The following is a 20,573-nucleotide window of genomic DNA, read 5'->3' on the forward strand; positions in this document are numbered from 1 at the left end:
ACGGCTGTGAATTCTGTTCATTCACAGCCTGTAATGAGTCGCAAATAGTTTGTAAAGAGTCCGACAGAAGTCTGCCACAGTCCTTCGGGATAAGGCTGATAAGCACCCACCTTTATCTCCCTTGACACGCTGCCAAAGATCTAATTGGCAATTAGCTTTGCACGGAGCACAGAGAGAAAACGGAGCTTCAGAATTTAAACCGACCAGCATGAACAAAGTTGCTTCCTGCAAAGGCTCACATGCCTTTGCTCCTTCTTTATGTCTTATGGGAGGGGCCAATCATTTCCAAGCCTTACTCCTGAGTTGCCCCTTTTGTCTTAACTGTTCTTGCCTTCTGGCAGCTCTGCGCATGCGCGCACTGGGAACAGGCTCCCCCTGTTCCTCTGCCTCGCTGATGTCAGACTCTGGAGGCTCCGGAGTCAGCACATAACTCCCAGATGGCCCTGGCCCCATCTCTGCCTCTGACGCAGAGCCCTCGTCCGAGCCTTCCCCAGACTCCAGGACTGGCCCATGTTCCTCCCCAGCCTCCTCACTGTCCGACTCTGCTGCCAGCTCTGCAGGCTGCCGACGGACCACAACAGATGGTGGTATCACCAAAGTTGACCAAGAAACTGCCTGCCCAAGTGATCTTCTTCATTCTTTATCTCTTTGCTCAGCTCTGGAGCAGCAGGGCGAAAATTAAGACTAGATGCTGACATTTAGACTGTGATGGTCACCCTGGACCATACAACAGAAGGATGATAGGAACTATGGTGAAAACATAGAGCTGTGTTTCTTAACTTGGCAGCTTTAAGATGTGTGGATTTCAACTCTGGCTATTTAGGAATTTGGAACAAGGAAAGAAGAGGCTGTTGAGGGATTGATATAGATAAACCAAAAAGATAAAGTCTTCCTTAAGTCGAATTTGTCCATAAAGATATCTTTGGCATCACAAGCGCCTTCTTCAGAGGATACATTTTGGATTTCCTACTATCCCCTACTGTCTTGGGGGTTTCTGATGGTCTCCCATTCAGCTCTGAACCAAATTAGATTAACTTCCCTTCTATAATTATCTCTTTATATCCAGTGGAAGTGATGCCTATCTGTTAAATATCTTTTATTTTATAAATTATAAATAACAAAGGTAGCTTGCAAGTTAAAAACAGCTCGTCTTAGCAATATAATGATGTTCTAATAAGGCAAAACACATCCTTTAAAATAATATTTCTTTCTTACCCCTAGAAGAATGATAACTTTATATTTATATGTATTGCTTTTATGTATCTAGTGGCTTTTCAGCCAGGAATTTATTTATTTATTTATTTTTAATTTGATTTATATGCTGCCCTTCTCCGGAGACTCGGGGCAGCTTACAATGCGTTAAGCAATAGCCGTCATACTTTTGTATATTTTATACAAAGTCAGCTTATTGCCCCCATAATCTGGGTCCTCATTTTACCTACCTTAGAAAGGATGGAAGGCTGAGTCAATCTTGAGCCTGGGGAGATTCGAACTTGCAGTAATTGCAGGCAGCAGATGTAAGTGGATGTTAATTAGTGTGCTGAGCCACCAGAGTTCCTATTTGGTTCAGAAATGAGTGTGAGACTTATGTGAAACACAAAGGTGTTTCAATACACAGGTGTTTTTGGTCTCATTTATATTTCAACTCCTCACTACAACATTTCAGTATTTCAACACCCAGTTTATGAAACATTCCACAAACGAGCTCCAGTACAAGATAAAATATTCTGTCAAATCTTGGAGGTATAAAGGTTGTCCTTCAGTGTTTATTTTGGGTACCTATGAATCAGTAGTGGGTTCCTCCTGGTTCGGCCCGGTTCTCCCGAGCCGGTAGCGGTGACGATATGATGTCACCGAACCAGTTCTGCCCCCCCCCGGTCTAAAAATTTTAGAACCCACCCCTGCTATGAATGCAAAATCTCCTTTTTTTAACTGGCTTTTTTTTTTTTTACATTTGTTATGTCTTTGTTCTTAACAAAATCTTAATAACAGAGTAAATATTTGTAGCTTCTGAGGCTCAACAGAAAACCAAGAATACTGATTCTTGGGGGGGGGGGAAATCACTACTTTCAACTGAAATAATCAAAATTTCCACCCATGAGTACTTATTTTTTTGAGCTTGGCGGTTGGGTAATTTAATTGCTGAGTCCTGAAAGGAGCTATATGAAGGTGCTTTTGGAAATGTGCTTCCAGCTTTTGCTCATTCCAACTGTGGGGTTTCCTCTGTGATTGTGTCTGTGGCATGGAGAACCATCAAGGTAGACAGCTTTCATAAGGGAATGGTTCTGTTTGCTAGGCTCCAGGGTTCAGTTTAAGGTTCCCCAGGGATGCTGTCCTCTTTCTGGGGATGTCCATAGAGAATGGTGGGTGTGGTGCTGGCCACAAGGCCCTGCTCCTTTTCCCCATGCACGCATTCACTCATGATCAGCTGTGGGGCTGCTGGGGGTTCGTAGGGGTTCAGGAGAACCTCTAGCTAAGATTCTGTGCAATCTGGAGAACCCCCAAATCCCACTCTTGGCTGGCCCTACCCATCCCTCCCCTCCCAGGAATCCCACCGGCCTGTTTTGGATGTGCAGGGCAAGCGCGGAGGCTCGGGGAGGGTCAAAAATGGGCCTACCGGAAGTTCAGGAAGGCCGGAAACAGAAACGGGCCTGTTTCCAGCCTCCGGAGGGCCTCTGGAACCTGGGGAGGCCGTTTTTGCCCTCCCGGAAGCTCAAGGAAAGCCTCCGGGGCCCTGGGAGGGCAAAAACGCCCCCCACCCCCTGCCATGGTACAGGAGGCTGACTAGGCCACGCCCACCATGGCCACGTCCATCCAGCAACTGGGCAGAGGACCCCTTGCTAAAATTTTTAAAGCCCACCCCTGCTCATGATGATGCAGATTTTGACCCCAATTGGAGTAAAATGTCAATTGCTGGTATTAATGTATTAATGTTCCTGGGAACAGGAGGCTCATGACTTTTGCTCTCCAAAGGCTGTGGAAATCGCAAGTGATTCTGGGCAGTGAAATATTCCCACTCTGATGCCTGTTTTAGAGTACCAAACAATCCGATCAAGATGTAAATGCAGTGGTGAAATGTAAAATTTGTTACTACCGGTTCTGTGGGCGTGGCTTGGTGGGGGTGTTAATTATTTATTTATTATTTTTTTATTTTTATTTTTTTAATTTGATTTATATGCCGCCCTTCTCCGTAGACTCAGGGCGGCTTACAATGCGCTAAGCAATAGCCTTCATCCTTTTGTATATTTTATACAAAGTCAGCTTATTGCCCCCACAACTGGGTCCTCAATTTACCTACCTTAGAAAGGATGGAAGGCTGAGTCAACCTTGAGCCTTAGCGAGATTCGAACCTGCAGTAATTGCAGGCAGCTTAATAACAGGGTGCCTTAGACCACTGTACTACCAAGGCTCTTCATTTTATTTTATTTTATTATATTTCTATACCGCCCTTCTCCTGCGGGACTCAGGGCGGTGTACAGCCAGGATAAAACATACCATATAAAATTTAAAAACATTTTAAAAAACAATTAAATAATTTTGGCCCGAATTTAAAACAACCCAATTAAAACCGAATTTGATTAAAAAACTGAGAGGATGTGGCTGGGTGGGCATGGTTTTTTTTTTTTTTTTACATTTACTTTTAAAAGCATTTTTTCTACAACCTTTTCGGCCGAAGAGGTTGCAGAAAAAAATGCTTTTAAAAGCCTCTGCGGATCCCAGCTGAACCGCGTGATCATCAGAGGCTTTTTATTTTATTTTTAAAAGCATTTTTTCTACAACCTCTTCGGCCGAAAAAATGCTTTTAAAAGTAATAATAAAAAAAAAAGCCTTTGATGATCGTGCGGCTCAGCTGGGATCGGCAGAGGCTTTTAAAAGTATTTTTTTAAAAAATGTTGTAGAAAAAATGCTTTTAAAAGTAAAAAAAAAAAAAAGTTGGCCATGCCCACTCAGTCACATTACCCTCCACCCCCCAAGCTACGCCCACAGAACCAGTAGTAACAAATTTTACATTTCACCACTGGCCTAAAGGCTAAGCATCTCTTGAAGGGAACTCAATTCCAGATGTCATTATGGACACATTGATAGAGTTTTCTTGCCGTAATTTTCTGTGGGATCTTATTTTTGCAATTTGCCAGCTGAGTTTTCTGCTCTGGGAGCCTCCCAGCCCAGCATTACTCCTGATTAGCTTCCCAGGCCAGACAAATTCTGCATGCATGAGAGTTTTCAAGACTAGCCAGATGCTCGGGGACATTTGCCTGCATGGTTTATTGGGCTGCTGTTAAACCAGTTTAAACCTACCCCTTTCTGCATGAAATGCATGGGTTAGGACCTTTGCCTGCTCCGCTCCAGTTCTTGGGGATATGAGAGTCCCGCTCCCCTTGGCCCTGTGTCTTTTTTCCTTCCGGCCGAACGGTTGCTAACCCCTTCCCCTTCTTCTTCCCCCCCTCCCCTTGTCTTGCAGCCGTTGCGAGCGCCTGCCCTGCCCTGACAGGACGGAATGCCATCAGCTGCCCTTGAGAATCACTTCCTACCACCTCTCTTTCCCCACCAACCTCCAGGCCCCCCTTGACATTTTCCGCATGGGCCCATCCAATGTCATTTCCGGGGATCACCTTCACTTCGCCATCCTGAGTGGGAACGAGAGCGGCTTTTTCGCCGTGAGGAAGGTGGACGGCCACAGGGGCGTCGTGTCTTTGCAGCGGCCTATCCCGGAGCCCCGAGACCTCCACCTGAGGATTCAGATGCAGGTCTCCCGCCACGGAAGGGTCAGCACCTCCCTAGCCGAGCTGTGGATCTTTGTCACCGCGCAACTCTGACCCCTTTTGCATGCTGACTTTGCCTGGGCCTCCTCAGTTGCTACTTTTTTTTTTAAAGCATCTTTTAATAAAGTTTGGATGGCACAGCGGTCCTGCATGCTGTGTTGGCCTTTTGTTTCATTCCGCCTGATCTGTGTTTTCCTTTAATGTTTCGTTCTATGGAAGGTTTACTTTCTTTCTCCACTTTTAAGGAAGTTCTGCATGTAAATCCCTCAAGGTTCGCTTTCAACCAGCAGTAGCTAAAAATCAAGATGGCCGCCTCAACACAAAAGGAGTTCAGCTTATCCCTTTTGGTCCTTTTATGATTAATGTTTCGTTCTATGGAAGGTTTACTTTCTTTCTCCACTTTTAAGGAAGTTCTGCATGTAAATCCCTCAAGGTTCGCTTTCAACCAGCAGTATCTAAAAATCAAGATGGCCGCCTCAACACAAGAGGAGTTCAGCTTATCCATTTTGGTCCTTTTATGATGATTATGATTGGGATGATTAGATATAGAATTCTTTATTGGCCAAGTGTGATTGGACACACAAGGAATTTGTCTTTGGTGCATAAGCTCTCAGTGTACATAAAAAGACAAGCTATATTCATCAAGAATCATAAAGTACAACACTTAATGATAGTCATAGGGTACAACTAAGCGATCAGGAAAACAATATAAATCGTAAGGATCCAAGCAATAAAGTTATGGTCATGCAGTCATCAGTGGGAGAGGATGGGTGATAGGAACAATGAGAAGATTAATAGTAATGCAGACTTAGTGAATAGTTTGACAGTGTTGAGGGAATTATTTGTTGAGCAGAGTGATGGCGTTCGGGGAAAAACTGTTCTTGTGTCTAGTTGTTCTGGTGTGCAGTGCAGTATTTAGGGGACTGGAGGCTAACACATACGATGGAAGGTTGCAGGAACCGGGCATGGCTAGCTCAGTGAAGAGAAGGACCAGGGGAGACATGATAGCAGTCTTCCAATATCTGAGGGGCTGCCACAGAGAGGAGGGGGTCAAGCTATTTTCCAAGGCACCTGAAGGGCAGACAAGGAATAATGGATGGAAACTGAACAAGGAGAGATTCAACCTGGAAATAAGGAGAAATATTCTGACAGTGAGAGCAATCAACTAAAGGAACAGAAGTTGCCTTCAGACGTTGTGGGAGCTTCATCACTGGAAGCTTTCAAGAAGAGACTGGACCTGCCATCTGTCAGAAATGGTGTATGGTCTCCTGCTTGGGCGGGGGGTATGGGTTGGACTAGATGACCCACAAGGTCCCTCTGTTAATGTGTATCTGCTGCTGACCCAAAAGTGCTTTTTCAAGAGGCAGCTGGACTTCCTGGCGTTTTTTTTTTCTTTGAAGATGTTTCGCTTCTCATCCAAGAAGCTTCTTCAGCTCTGAGGCAGCTTCTTGGATGAGAAGCGAAACGTCTTCAAAGAAAAAACAGAAAGTCCAGTTGCCTCTTGAAAAAGTACCTTTGGGACAACCATGACCTGGATGGCCGAGAATCTCCATAGACATCTGCTGCTGAGCAAAGCAGATTGACTTTTCATTGACTAAACACGATACGGATTGTCCTCGACCTACAATCATTAATTTAGCATCCCATGGATTGGGATATTCCATAATTTGATTTTGGCTAGCTTGGATATCCTCATGATCCAGAGGTTTGTGGGTGAGAAGGAGATCAAGATGATAGGTGAAGATCAAGATTCACCCTGACCCAGGGGTGAAATCCAGCAGGTTCTGACAGGTTCTGGAGAACTGGTAGCGGAAATTTTGAGTAGTTCAGAGAACCAGCAAATGCCACCTCTGGCTGGTCCCAGAGTTGGATGGGAATGGAGATTTTGCAATATCCTTCCCCCAGGAGTGGGGTGGGAATGGGGATTTTGCCGTATCCTTCCCCTGGAGTGGGGTGGGAATTTTGTGGTATCCTTCCCCTGCCACGCCCACCGAGCCACACCACACCACACCCCCCAAGCCACGCCCCCAGAACCAGTAGTAAAAAAAATTGGATTTCATCATTGCCATGACCCTGTTTAATTTGTATCTCAAAAGTGTGCAACTGCAGTTGTGAGATTACAGCCAGTATCTTCACTTGTTTAAAATCTCCCCGGGATCAAATTGTTAATGCAGAAATCAAGAGACACTTAAGAATTTGGAGGTTGCCTCAGATTACTCGATTAATACATGCATTCCAGAAAAATTACATTGTGTCCCATTCTCACAAACTTTTTGGCTGAAGCTTTGTGTTATTCCATTCCTCTAAATCCATGATGGCGAACCTATGGCACGGGTGCCTCAGGTGGCACGCGGAGCCATATTGGTGGGCACGCGAGTGTTGCCCTAGCTTAGCTCCAGCGCGCATGCGCACACTGGCCAACTGATTATCAGGCCTTCCGGTCCCACTGGAAGTCGGGAAACCGGCTTCCGGAAGGCCTCCTGGGGGATGGGGAAGGTTGTTTTTGCCCTCCCCAGGCTCCTCGAAAGCCTCTGGAGCCTGGGGAGGGGGAAAAACTGGCCTACCGGGCCCACCAGGCCATCACGTGCCAAAAGCAGGGAGAAGTGTGGGGTGGGTCACGTGCGCATGTGCGGGAAGGCGGGGTGCATTGAATTATGGATGTGGGCACACGCACCCACGACCCCAGCAGGTTCCCCCTGCTTTTGGCACACGACAAAAAGATTAGTCATCACTGCTCTAAATGATATGGGTACATTACTGCCCAGCAGCTTCAATATGACCTCTCTACAGATAAGAACTCTTCTCAAACGTTTCCAGTGATTATACTAGTGTTTTTCAACCTTAAAGACTTTAAAATGACTGGCTGGAGAATGCTGGGAGTTGAAATCTACACATTTTAAAGCCATCAAGGTTGAGAAACACTGGATTAGACTCTAGCCCCGTGATAGGCGAACCTATGGCACGCGTGCCACGGGTGGCACACAGAGCCCTCTCTGCGGGCACTCGAGCCGTCGCCCGAGCTCAGCTCCACTGCACATGCGCGCGTGCTTCCCACCAGCCAGCTGGTTTTCAGGTCTGCTGTACATGCATGGAGACGGGGCGCATGCGAGAGAAGTGTGCACATGTGTGGGGGTTGTGTGTGCATGCGTGGGGTCATGTATGCATGTGCGGGTCACACACATGGGAGTCGCACACACATGCATGGGGTGGGAGCACATGGGGGGGTCGTGTGCATATGCATAGGGCAGGGCAGGGCACGTGGTTGTTGCACGCTCATTGCCTTTTTTTAAAAATTTTTTTATTAATAATTCAAATTTAAAAATAATGGACATGATTTGACATCTCAGGTTTCTAACATTTCTGTCTAATTCAAATTAATAAGTAATATATTCCTTAAACTATATACAAATTTACATATATCTTACTTCATAACATGTCAAGCATACTACATAATTCCTCCTAAACAACTATATCCATATCAGGGGTGAAATGCTCCTGGTTTGGACCCGATCGCCCGATCCGGTAGCGATGACGGCGGGGTTCAGAGACTGGTAGCAAAAATCCCTGCCCCCCCCACCATGCCCAGCTGAGCCGCACGATCATCAGAGGGTTTTTTTTTTTTACTTTTAAAAGCATTTTTTCTACAACTTCTTCCGACGAAAAAATGATTTTAAAAGTAAAAAAAAAAACGCCTCTGATGATCGCGCGGCTCAGCTGGGATCGTCAGAGGCTTTTCAAAGCATTTTTAAAAAAGCCTCTCTGACGATCCCAGCTGAGTTGCCTGATTGTCAGAGAGGCATTTTTTAAAAAGCCTCTGTGACGATCCCAGCTGAGTTGCCTGATCGGCAGAGGCTTTTCAAAGCATTAGAAAAAATACTTTGAAAAGTTAAAAAAAAAAAGTTGGCCACGCCCACCCAGTCACATTACCCCAAGCCACGCCCACAGAACCAGTAGTAACAAATTTTACATTTCACCCCTGATCCATATCCAATAAACCTATATCTCACTCACAAGTTCAGTATACATTGACATATATATTTCTAGACATTCACTACACCTTCTTCTTGGCGTTCTTCCTCTTGTCTAACCATTCATAAAATTTAGTCCAGATTTCATAATACGTCGATTCGCTTCTATTTTTGAGTTCCAAAGTGAATCTGTCCATTTCTGCACAATTGAAGATTTTACCTAACACTTCTTCCTCTGAAGGTGTTTCTTTACTCTTCCATTTCTGAGCAAATGCTATTCTTGCAGCTGTTAATATATGTAATATTAGGTAGGTTACATTTTTATTATGTGGTGGGAGTGCTCAGAAAAAGCAAAAGGTTTTTGGTATCAAAGAAAGAGCTGGCTAGAAGAGATTTGAATGATTAAAATAGAAGTCAAACCAGATTTTTTTCTTACTGGGAATGACAGACGCGCATGCCTTATGGGTTAGCCATCACAGCTCTAGCTTTTTGCTACTTCCAGGCGACAAGCTTGGATCAGTTAGATTAAATGTCCACGAATTGCCTCTGCAGCAAGACGGCGCAAAGAAACTCTTAACAAATCCAGTTCATCAGCACACAATAGCTGAAGAACATCAAGAGAGACTTGGAGATATGTTTGAGACAGTTACCTGGATTCTAGCATAAAAACGAGTGAAAGAGTTAACTTGCTGTTGCTGCCTTCAGCAATGCTTCTGGCCTTCCCAGTTTTCAATTTTTCTCTTGGTCCATCATCCAAGAGCTAAACTGATCCCGCTTGGATCAGTTGGAGATCAGCCAAGATCAGCTGTTTGGTCTGAGACTGAGGATTTTAACTGTTGATTCTTCAACTCTCCCAAAGGTGTGTTTTTTTCAAGAGGCAACTGGGCATTCTTGTTTTTTCTTTGAAGACGTTTCGCTTCTCATCCAAGAAGCTTCTTCAGCTCTGACTGGATGGTGGGGAATAGAAGGATTTATATTGCTTGCAGACAGCTGGTCATCTGCATCAGTGGTGGGTTGGCCCCGGTTCGGACTGGTTCGCAAGAACCGGTAGTAAAACCGGCAGGAGGCCCCGCCCACTGCCCCGGATGTCATCATCGGCGATCTGCGCATTCAGCAGCCCAACCCTGCGTTTGTTTCTGGTCTTAATTTGTATATCTTTTCTTTTCCATTAGAGTCAGACATGAGAAGACAGATACCATTCGCTGCATTAAATCCTGTCGACCAAGTGATGCCAACTGTATCTTAGACCCTGTTCACACGATTTCCCACACCGTTATCTCTCTGCCCACTTTCCGGGAATTTACGAGACCAGAAGGTAATGCGTTTCCTTGCTCCATAAAATTATCCAGAGGAACATCACCTATTGTGGGGTGATGGTGTTGGAAGTGATGATGGTTTTAGGCAGTGGTGGGTTTCAAAATTTTTTACTACCGGTTCTGTGGGTGTGGCTTGGTGGGCGTGGCATGGCTTGGTGGGCGTGGCATGGGAAGGATACTGTAAAATCTCCATTCCCACCCCACTCCAGGGGAAAGATACTGTAAAATCTCCATTCCCACCCTACTCCAGGGGAAGGATACTGTAAAATCTCCATTCCCTCCCCAATCCAGGGGAAGGTTACTGCAAAATCCCCATTTCTTCCCGATCAGCTGGGACTCAGGAGGCAGAGAATAAATGAGGGCGGGCCAATCAGAATTTTTACTACCAGTTCTCCGAACTACTCAAAATTTCCGCTACTGGTTTTCCAGAACTGGTCAAAACCTGCTGAAACGCACCTCTGATTTTAGGTATCTTGGATTCCTTACTACCCAATAAGTCTGTTGAGCACACTGGTTAGGATTGGAAGCCTTTATAGTCCAAGATCCCTAGAAGGCACAAGATGGAGGAAGTTCTATGATATTACAGGGAACCTCCATCCCATCAGTGACACAAAAAAATGATTCTTAAAATATCTGTTCCTTTTAGTTTACCTGGCCATGGTTGCTGATTAGGTTCTAGAATGAGATTCTGAAATCTTAGGTTGCTTGTTGGATCAAGTTGCAAATATTCTAGTCAGGGAGAAAACGCTGTTCCTTCTCCCAGCCAAGCAATTCCAACATCATATCCTGGGTCTGTTGTTATTTTCTTTAACTAAATTGGTCCAACTGGTTAAATAGATAACACCGGTCTTTATGGCAGTTATTTCCCAATGGTGCTATCTTCAGGTGACCCAGTGGTGGGTTGCTACCGGTTCGCCCCAGTTCAGATGAACTGGTAGCAGCAGCGGTGAGAGGCTCCGCCCACTCACCCAGACATCATCAAATACTGTGCATGTGCAGAAGTGACGTGCGTGTGAGTGAACCAGTGGGAAAGGTAAGTGAAACCCACCACTGAAGTGACCTTCATGCTCTCTCTCTCCTCAGAGATTATTTTCCTTCGTGCCATCACGCCAGCATACCCGAGCAATGAGGCCGACATCATATTTGATATAACTGAAGGAAATTTACGGGATTCTTTTGACATCATCAAGCGTTATGCAGATGGCATGACTGTGGGTAAGACATTCCTCTTTTGGGTTGTAGCTCTTACCATTGAACCCAATGGTTTTGATATGATATTCCATCACCCAATCCATCCATCCATCCATCCATCAATCATCCATCCATCCATCCATCCATCCTTCCATCCATCCATCCATCCATCCATCCATCCATCCATCCATCCACCCACCCAACTATCCACCCACCCATCCATCCATCCATCCATCCATCCATCCATCCAGGCTCAGTGGCTAAGATGCTGAGCTTGTCAATCGAAAGGTCGGCAGTTCAGCGGTTCGAATCCCTAGTGCTGCATAACAGGGTGAGCTCCCATTACTTGTCCCAGCTTCTGCCAACCTAGCAGTTCGAAAGCCCGTAAAAAATGCAAGTAGAAAAATAGGGACCACCTTTGGTGGGAAGGTAACAGCGTTCCGTGAGCCTTTGGCATTTAGTCATGCCGGCCAGATGACCACCGAGATGTCTTCGGACAGTGCTGACTCTTCAGCTTTGAAATGGAGATGAGAACCACCCCCTAGAGTCGGGAACGACTAGCACATATGTGCGAGGGGAACCTTTACCTTTATAGAATTAAAACAAAAATAAAACATGCTGAGTGATGGGCTAAGGAGCGTTTCTCAATCTTAGCAATTCCAAGAGGTACTGACTTCAACTCCCAGAATTCCCCAACCAGCATGGCTTCTGGGAGTTGAAGTCATTACATCTTATGAGTTGCTAAGGTTGAGAAATGTTGGTCAAGTGAAACAAACCATCTGTATCCATCCGTAAATTTTAGAACCTGTCTTACGGCATGGCCTGAAGATGGCACTGTGGTCATGCTTATTCCAATTTATTTCAAAATTTCTCCAGCAGAAGTGATTACCTACTTGGTGCCAAAGGGGGAATGTTTTCAAGCAGGCTCCTAAGCTTTGGGGTGTTAAAGAAGAGCTCTTGGGAAAACAGCCATTAAAGATCTGCAAGATGATTTTCCGCAAGGAAAATGCTAGCCTAGAAATGATGAAATCGGGAATGACAATCAATATATACATATGCAACCCAAAGTTTGGTCATTATAAAATCAGGCAGGGAGAAAGACTGCATATTTTAGGGGCCTCTATAGAAGGATGCGGTGGCTCAGTGGCTAAGATGTTGAGCTTGTCGATCAAAAAGTCGGCAGTTCAGCGGTTCGAATCCCTAGTGCCGCATAATGGGAGTGAGTTCCCGTTACTTGTCCCAGCTTCTGCCAACCTAGCAGTTCGAAAGCACGTAAAAAATGCAAGTAGAAAAAATAGGGACCACCTTTGGTGGGAAGGTAACTGCATATTTTAGGGGCCTCTATAGAAGGATGCGGTGGCTCAGTGGCTAAGATGTTGAGCTTGTCGATCAAAAGGTCGGCGGTTCAGTGGTTCGAATCCCTAGTGCCACATGACCACAGAGACGTCTTTGGACAGTGCTGGCTCTTCGGAAATGGAGATGAGCACTGCCTCCTAGAGTCGGGAACAACTAGCACATATGTGCAAGGGGAACCTTTACCTTTACAGAAAAGCACATGTTTTTATAGGAGCTGTGTGTTGCTATCTTCCTGTGGCACTCAAACTATCTTCTTGCCCCAATCCACATTTCCAAGGTGTCATTTCAATGACAGACTGAATTCCCCTTCTTTATAGCCTGTAAAGTTAGCAGAACAGAAGAACAGAATTGGAAGGGACCTTGTAGGTCATCTAGTCCAACCTCCCCTCCCCCAAAAAGCAGGAGACCTGACACCATTTCTGACAGTTGGTGGTCCAGTCTCTTCTTGAAAGCTTCCAGTGATGAAGCTCCCACAACTTCTGAAGGCAACTTCTGTTCCATGGGTTGATTGCTCTCACAATCAGACAGTTGTATCCGTGTTTCTCAACCTTGAGACCTTGATGCTACATGGGCTTCACCTCCTAGAGATCCCCACCCAACAAGCTTTAAGATGCATGGACTTCAACAACCAGAATTCCCTAGCTAGCATGCTGGCTAGGGAAATCTGGAAGTTGAAATCCACATGTCTTAAATTTGCTAAAGCAGAGGTCGTCAAACCTGGCAGCTTTAAGACTTGTGGACTTCAACTCCCAGAATTCAAGATGGTGGCCAAGGAGAAGATAATAATGTACAAGACCAGGGGTGGGTTCTACTTACCTTTACTACCGGTTTGCAACGGGACCGTGCATACTGCTGGGGAAGCCTAGGGTCAGAACAAGGGGTCTGCATCAGTGGTGGGTTTCAAAATTTTTTACTACCGGTTCTGTGGGCGTGGCTTGGTGGGCGTGGCAGGGGAAAGATACTGTAAAATCTCCATTCCCACCCCAATCCTGGGGAAGGTTACTGCAAAATCCCCATTCCCTCCCAATCAGCTGGGGCTCGGGAGGCAGAGAATAGATGGGGGCGGGGCCAGTCAGAGGTGGTATTTACCGGTTCTCTGAACTACTCAAAATTTCCGCTACCGGTTCTCCAGAACTGGTCAGAACCTGCTGAAACCCACCTCTGGTCTGGAGGCTGCAAAAGCAGAGCCGGGGGTGAAGCTGTGGACCAAGACAAAGGCTGGGCGTGTTTCTCAGCGGCCAGAAATTAAGGGATATGGATGGACCAAGAGCTGAGCTGACTGCAGCTCACTTTGTATGTTAGTTTGGTGTAAATACGAGCCTGGTGGCTCAGCAGACTAAGCATTGTGATTAACACCAGCTGTCTGCAATTACTGTAAGTTCGAATCTCACCAGGCTCAAGGTTGACTCAGCCTTGCATCCTTTCAAAGGTAGGTGAAATGAGGACCCAGTTTGTGGGGGCAATAAGATGACTTTGTATAAATATACAAAAGTATGAAGGCTATTGCTTAGCGCATTGTAAGCCGCCCTGAGTCTCCGGAGAAGGGCAGCATATAAATCAAATTAAAAATAAATAATAAATAAATAAAACAAAGTAAGTGAGCCAAAGAGAACCGGGTTTTTTTTTTTCATCTCTGCCTGGAAAGTGTCACAGCTGATCCAGGAGAAAAGGTAAACAGTAGCAAAGCCTCTGCTTGTTCTCTTTAAGCCTTTTTACAGACTTTTGACTAGGAGGCTATTCAGCTTCTTTCTCTCCCTCTCTCTCTCTCTCTTTTTTTCTTTAACCAGCTGTCAGGTAAGAATTCGTTTCCTGCCTGTACAAAAAGGTTTTATTAAAGCTTGGGGTATTAAAAGGCCTTTTTCCCCCTTAGCTCTGCCTAATTTTCTAATGCCACCTGTATTCAGCCAAGGCCACTAATTCCTGCAAAGTAAAACTTTGATACAGTTGCCCTGAATTAATAGAAAGCACATTCTTGGCTTTTTTTAAAAAAAAATCTACCTCTCAAATCTTTCCCTGGCTTTGTCTTAGCTCTCCTATTGAGTTTCTTTTATCCAGCAGGGTAGAGCTTCTATTGTACCGACTTGGCCACCATCTTGATTTTTTTTTGGCCATACCCAGAGACACACCTGTGTTTAAAGGATATGCAGGTAGTCCAGTGGTGAAATCCAAATTTTTTTACTACCGGTTCTGTGGGTATGGCTTGGAGGGCGTGGTCTGGCTTGGTGCGCATGGCAGGGGAAGGATACTGCAAAATCTCCAGTCCCACCCCACTCTTGGGGGAAGGATATTGCAGAATCTCCATTCCCACCCCACTCCTGGGGGAAGGATATTGCAGAATCTCCATTCCCACTCCACACCTGGGGGAAGGATATTGCAGAATCTCCATTCCCACCCCACTCCTGGAGGAAGGATATTGCAGAATCTCCAGTCCCACCCCACTCCTGGGGGAAGGATATTGCAGAATCTCCAGTCCCACCCCACTCCTGGGGGAAGGATATTGCAGAATCTCCATTCCCACCCCACTCCTGGGGGAAGGATATTGCAGAATCTCCAGTCCCACCCCACACCTGGGGGAAGGATATTGCAGAATCTCCATTCCCACCCCACACCTGGGGGAAGGATATTGCAAAATCTCCATTCCCACTCCACACCTGGGGGAAGGATATTGCAGAATCTCCATTCCCACCCCACACCTGTGGGAAGGATATTGCAAAATCTCCATTCCCACCCCACTCCTGGGGGAAGGATATTGCAAAATCTCCATTCCCACCCCACTCTGGGGCCAGCCAGAGGTGGTATTTGCCAGTTCTCCAAAGTACTCAAAATTTCCACAACCGGTTCTCCAGAACCTGTCAGAACCTGCTGGATTTCACCCCTGATTTCACCCCCTTTTACTTTGTGGCAGTTCCTCAAATCACTGGAATACTATTATCATGTCACTCCTAATTCTTCTTTTCTTTAGATTAGCCAAACCCAAATTCTGCAGCTGTTCTTCATATGTGTTTGTATCCAGGCCTTGGATCATCTCAGTTGCTCTTCTCTGAACTTTTTACAAAGTCTCAACATCTTTTTTGTAGTATGTTTAGGGTCATCTCATCCTTCCTCTGAAGGGGCTGCTAGGTTTGGCCAACATTCTGACCTGAGAAATAAAAAGAAAAATTAGAGATTTCCTCCAATCATTGGACCAGCAATGTGCAGAATCTAGGTGTCCTAGTGTATTTTGAAGTTACTTATAGAATTAAAGTAAGGGATGTGGTGGCTCAGTGGCTAAGACGCTGAGCTTGTCAATCGAAAGGTCGGCAGTTCAGCGGTTCGAATCCCTAGTGCCGCGTGACGGGGTGAGCTCCCGTTACTTGTCCCAGCTTCTGTCAACCTAGCAGTTCGAAAGCACGTAAAAAATGCAAGTAGAAAAATAGGGACCACCTTTGGTGGGAAGGTGACAGCGTTCCGTGCGCCTTTGGCGGTTAGTCATGCCGGTCACATGACCACAGAGACGTCTTCCGACAGTGCTGGCTCTTCGGCTTTGAAACGGAGATGAGCACCGCCCCCTAGAGTTGGGAAAGACTAGCACATATGTGCTTTACCTTACCTAGCAAAAGGAACCAAAGCGATGCTCATCATGTCACAGCGATTAAAAAATGTTGATGCTAATTATTGTTGCTGCTGTCGTTGCTGTCTCTCTTCTCACAGGGGTCGTTCGACAAGTGAAGCCCATCATTGGTCCTTTCTACGCCACCCTGAAGTTGGAGATGAACTACGTTGTTGGAGGGGTTGTCTCGCATCGTAATGTCGTTAACGTCCACATCTTTGTTTCGGAATATTGGTTCTGATGGACTATTTAATGAAGAGAAGAGAGCGTCAAAGCGAAACTCCACCACAAATTATCTGGAAGCTCTGTATTCATAATGGGGGGGTTGGGGGGGGGAGGATATGGAGAAAAAGGACCTTGTAGCCTTCTTTTCCAAGGATGTAATCTGGTTTCTAGCTTAATTGCAGGACAAATTAGCAAACCATCTAAAATAGAAGTAGGATATCAATGCCTGTAAATTCACGGTAGTTAACATTGTGTTGTATATACAGTATGTTTTCTTTTTTGCGTCTGGGGGCCTCTTGTTGAGTTTTAATCTCAGCTATTTTGTTAAGCACTTGAGACTGGATTTTGCAGATCTGAGGCTTGCTGTCTTTGATGCTTCCACCTCCTTGAACGTTTTACCCGGCTGTGATTTCTTTTTTAAAATGTAGAATTTTTTTAAACAATCATTTTGTCATCTGGAGTCAGCACTAACTCCCGCTGATTGGGTTTCTTCCTACTGGCATTGGACCCCCTAATCCCAGTCACCAACTGTCCAGTAATATTTCAGATCCCTGTTTTACCTGGCTGTGTGCTTTGGCTTCTTTCTCAGTGGCTAAGACACTGAGCTTGTCGATCAGAAAGGTCGGTAATTCGGCGGTTCAAATCCCTAGTATAGGTCACCTGTGTGAGCAGGGGGTTGGACTGGATGACCTCCAAGGTCCCTTCCAACTCTGTTACTGTTAAATTTGAGAGTGTCGTTAAAGGGACACTGGGCGACAAGGCAAGAGAATGGTGGAAAACTGAGCCTTTTAGTGCCCAGGGATCTTCAGCATACAGTACAAAAAGCACACTCTCTTTCTAATGCTGCAGTCAGACTGAAGTATATATCTCTCAATCCAAGAAGATCCTGGCTTGTTGGTGGTATTAGTAGCCACGCCCAGGAGGTTTGCTCCTCAAAGAGGACACCGAGTCTTCAGCTCACATAAGGGACTCCTCTGGTTCTCTCTAAAAATTAATCTCCTTTGAAATTTTAGGTGTGGTACATGCTTTGTTGAAAGGGCTGGAATCCCACACACATATATATGACTTCCTTCTTTTCTGCAATAAAACAACTTATCTTACTGTTTCTGCTGTCAGCTGATTCATGAATGCAGGTTTGATTTTTAAGAGTAGAAATGTATTGCTCTGCCTGTGTGAAGTATGGCAGCTGTGAGAGACCCACAAGAATTTTTAACTTGATATTGAGACACCAAATACATAAGTACAATTGATCACAAATTTAGTTTAATTCAGGGATACATTTTGACATTAAAAAGGAAGGAGACCTCTTTGGGGGCTTTAAGCAGGGGTGGGGCTGCTGGGAGTTCGCAGGGGTTCGGGAGAACCTCTAGCTAAGATTCTGTGCAGTTCAGAGAACCCCCAAATCCCATTCCTGGCTGGCCCTGCCCACCCCACCCTGCCCCTCCGTGGAGTCCGCACGTGGCCCATTTTGGATGCAGATAAGTGCAGGGCGCACGCAGAGGCTCGGGGAGGGAGAAAAACAGGCCTACTGGAAGTTCAGGAAGGCCAGAAACGGGCATGTTTCCGGCCTTCAGAGCTCGGAGAGGCAGTTTTCGCCCTCCTGGAGGCTCGAGGAAAGTCTCCGGAGCCCAGGGAGGGCAAAAATGCCCCCCCCAAGCATGGTGCAGGAGGCCGACTAACAGGGGTGAAATGTAAAATTTGTTACTACTGGTTCTGTGGGCGGGGCTTGGTGGGGGGGGTAATGTGACTGGGTGGGTGTGGCCAACTTTTTTTTTTTAAACTTTTCAAAGCATTTTTTCTAATGCTTTGAAAAGCCTCTGCCGATCAGGCAACTCAGCTGGGATTGTCAGAGAGGCTTTTTAAAAAATACCTCTCTGGAGATCCCAGCTGAGTTGCCTGATCCGCAGAGAGGTATTTTTTAAAAAGCCTCTCTGACGGTCCCAGCTGAGTTGCCTGATTTTTTAAAAAACACCTCTCTGCCGATCAGGCAACTCAGCTGGGATCGTCAGAGACTTTTCAAAGCATTTTTTTTACCACCTCTTCAGCAAGAGGTTGCAGAAAAAATGCTTTGAAAAGCCTATGATGATCCCAGCTGAGCCGCGCAATCATCAGAGGCTTTTTTTTTACTTTTAAAAGCATTTTTTCGTCGGAAAAGGTTGTAGAAAAAATGCTTTTAAAAGTAAAAAAAGAAAAGCCTCTGATGATCGTGCGGCTCAGCTGGGCATGGGAGGTGGGGCTCAGGGATTTTTGCTACCTGTTCTCTGAACCACCCGCCGCCATCGCTACCGGATCGGGTGATCCGGTCCGAACCGGGAGCAGTTCACCCCTGCCGACTAGGCCACGCCCACCATGGCCACGCCCACCCAGCAACCGGGCAGAGAACCCCTTGCTAAAATTTCGAAGCCCACCCCTGCCTTTAAGTATCCACCGATGTTCAACTTAATTAAATGATTCTTGTCGGTTTAAAGGAGCAGAAAGCTTTCACAAATGGGAAATGAGTAATTTTAGATGAATGACTAAGTAGTGCGAATATGGAAACTACAGACATTTCATAATGTGTCTGGGTCAATTTTGCTGTCAGGTTGTGGCCCTAAATCAAGAAACAAGAATGCTAGAAGAATGGTTGATGTTCACGAAAACATGAAGAGGAGAATGTAAACATGGAGTCCCTTTTAATTCATCCAGTTGCTAATGAAGCAGTACTTCAGGTTGACCACATAACTGTTTTCCAAGCTTTTTCAGAAGTCTCATGACTTACCCCCATCCCAATGATACATTATTTTTTTTTTGAAGGGTGAGGAAATGTCTCAGCTAAAAGTTCATACTCTTTCTCACTTATAGTCCCTAAGGTTTCCTAAAAAAAGGAGCTGGAACTACTCTACTATAAGCTTCCAGTCTGTTGAACAACAAAGACAAGCCTGTAATTTTTGAAATGCCTATTCAACACACAAGTTTTACATGTATTTAACTTTTTCTCATGATAATATGCTATTTGATTGCAACATTAGAAAATAAACTGCAGCATTTTCTTTTAAATTAGTTTATGTCAGGGGTGAAATATTCCCGGTTCGGACTGGATCACCCGATCCGGTAGCGATGGAGGTGGGTGGTTTGGAGAACCGATAGCAAAAATCCCTGCCCCCCCCATACCCAGCTGAGCCACACAATCATCAGAGGCTTTTTTCTTTACTTTTAAAAGCATTTTTTCTACAACCTCTTTGGCTGAAAAAATGCTTTAAAAAGTAAAAAAAAAAAAAGCCTCTGATGATCCCAGCTGAGTTGCCTGATCAGCAGAGGCTTTTTTTCTTTTAAAGGCCTCTGCCGATCCAAGCTGAGTTGCCTGATCGTCAGAGGCATTTAAAAGAAAAAAAGCCTCTGCCGATCAGGCAACTCAGCTGGAATCGTCAGAGCCTTTTGAAAACATTTTTTTACAACCTCTTCGCCAAAGAGGTTGTAGAAAAAATGGTTTTAAAAATTTAAAAAAAATGCCCACGCCCACCCAGTCACATTCCCCCCCACCAAGCCACGCCCACAGAACCGATAGTAACAAATTTTAGATTTCACCACTGGTTTATGTCCTTTCCTACCTAGAGGAAATAGGAGATATCTAGATCAGTATTTCTCAGCTTTGGCAACTTGAACATGTGTAGACTTCAGCTCCCAGAATTCTCCAGCCTGCTGGTTAGGGAATTCTGGGAGTGAAATTGATGCATTTTTAAAGTTGTCATGGTTGAAAAACACTGATCTAGAGGAGAATCTTAGAGGGATTCAGGGGATCATTATTCTGTGGATTTCCACCAGTGAAATCGTGTTTCGGAGGAAATGAACCCAATTTAAAAATCTATACCAGGCAAATGATGATCTTACCTTCTCTACCTGTGAAGCAATTTGGTTTGGGAGGATCGTGGAACACATTTTAACAGATTGAACATGGAAAGCATTTTCTGCAAATCCAAACTGAGTTGAACTTCTAGATCCTTCTGACCCTTTGAACAGTGGTGGGATTCAAATAATTTAACAACTGGTTCTCTGCCCTAATGACCAGCTGGGTAGGCGTGGCTTGGTGGTCATGTGACCGTGTGGGGGCGTGGCCAATTCAACATCACTCACATCGATGGGTGCTTCGCCTTAGCTGTTACAATGCAATAAGGGTTAACCGAAGAGG

The 20,573-nt window shown here is 45.3% G+C and overlaps 1 protein-coding gene across 2 annotated transcripts in view; it reads left to right on the forward strand.

Annotated features, from left to right (window-relative positions):
• Positions 1-17,513, forward strand: part of FBLN1 (fibulin 1) — a 67,268-nt gene extending 49,755 nt beyond the window's left edge. Inside the window, exons 15-17 of one of the 2 annotated variants that reach the window (XM_060684110.2) lie at positions 9,904-10,046; positions 11,131-11,262; positions 16,285-17,513. In XM_060684110.2, coding sequence (XP_060540093.2) covers positions 9,904-10,046; positions 11,131-11,262; positions 16,285-16,424 — 415 coding nt within the window. In that variant the 3' untranslated portion in view covers positions 16,425-17,513. Of the gene's footprint in view, positions 1-4,462; positions 4,938-9,903; positions 10,047-11,130; positions 11,263-16,284 lie in introns of those variants that run through there. The other variant, XM_087874298.1, reaches the window with a different exon arrangement.
• Positions 17,514-20,573: the final 3,060 nt, after the last annotated feature.

Source organism: Pantherophis guttatus, chromosome 7 (assembly GCF_059756535.1).
Source record: "Pantherophis guttatus breed Tessera chromosome 7, ASM5975653v1, whole genome shotgun sequence".
Classification (NCBI taxonomy): domain Eukaryota; kingdom Metazoa; phylum Chordata; class Lepidosauria; order Squamata; family Colubridae; genus Pantherophis; species Pantherophis guttatus.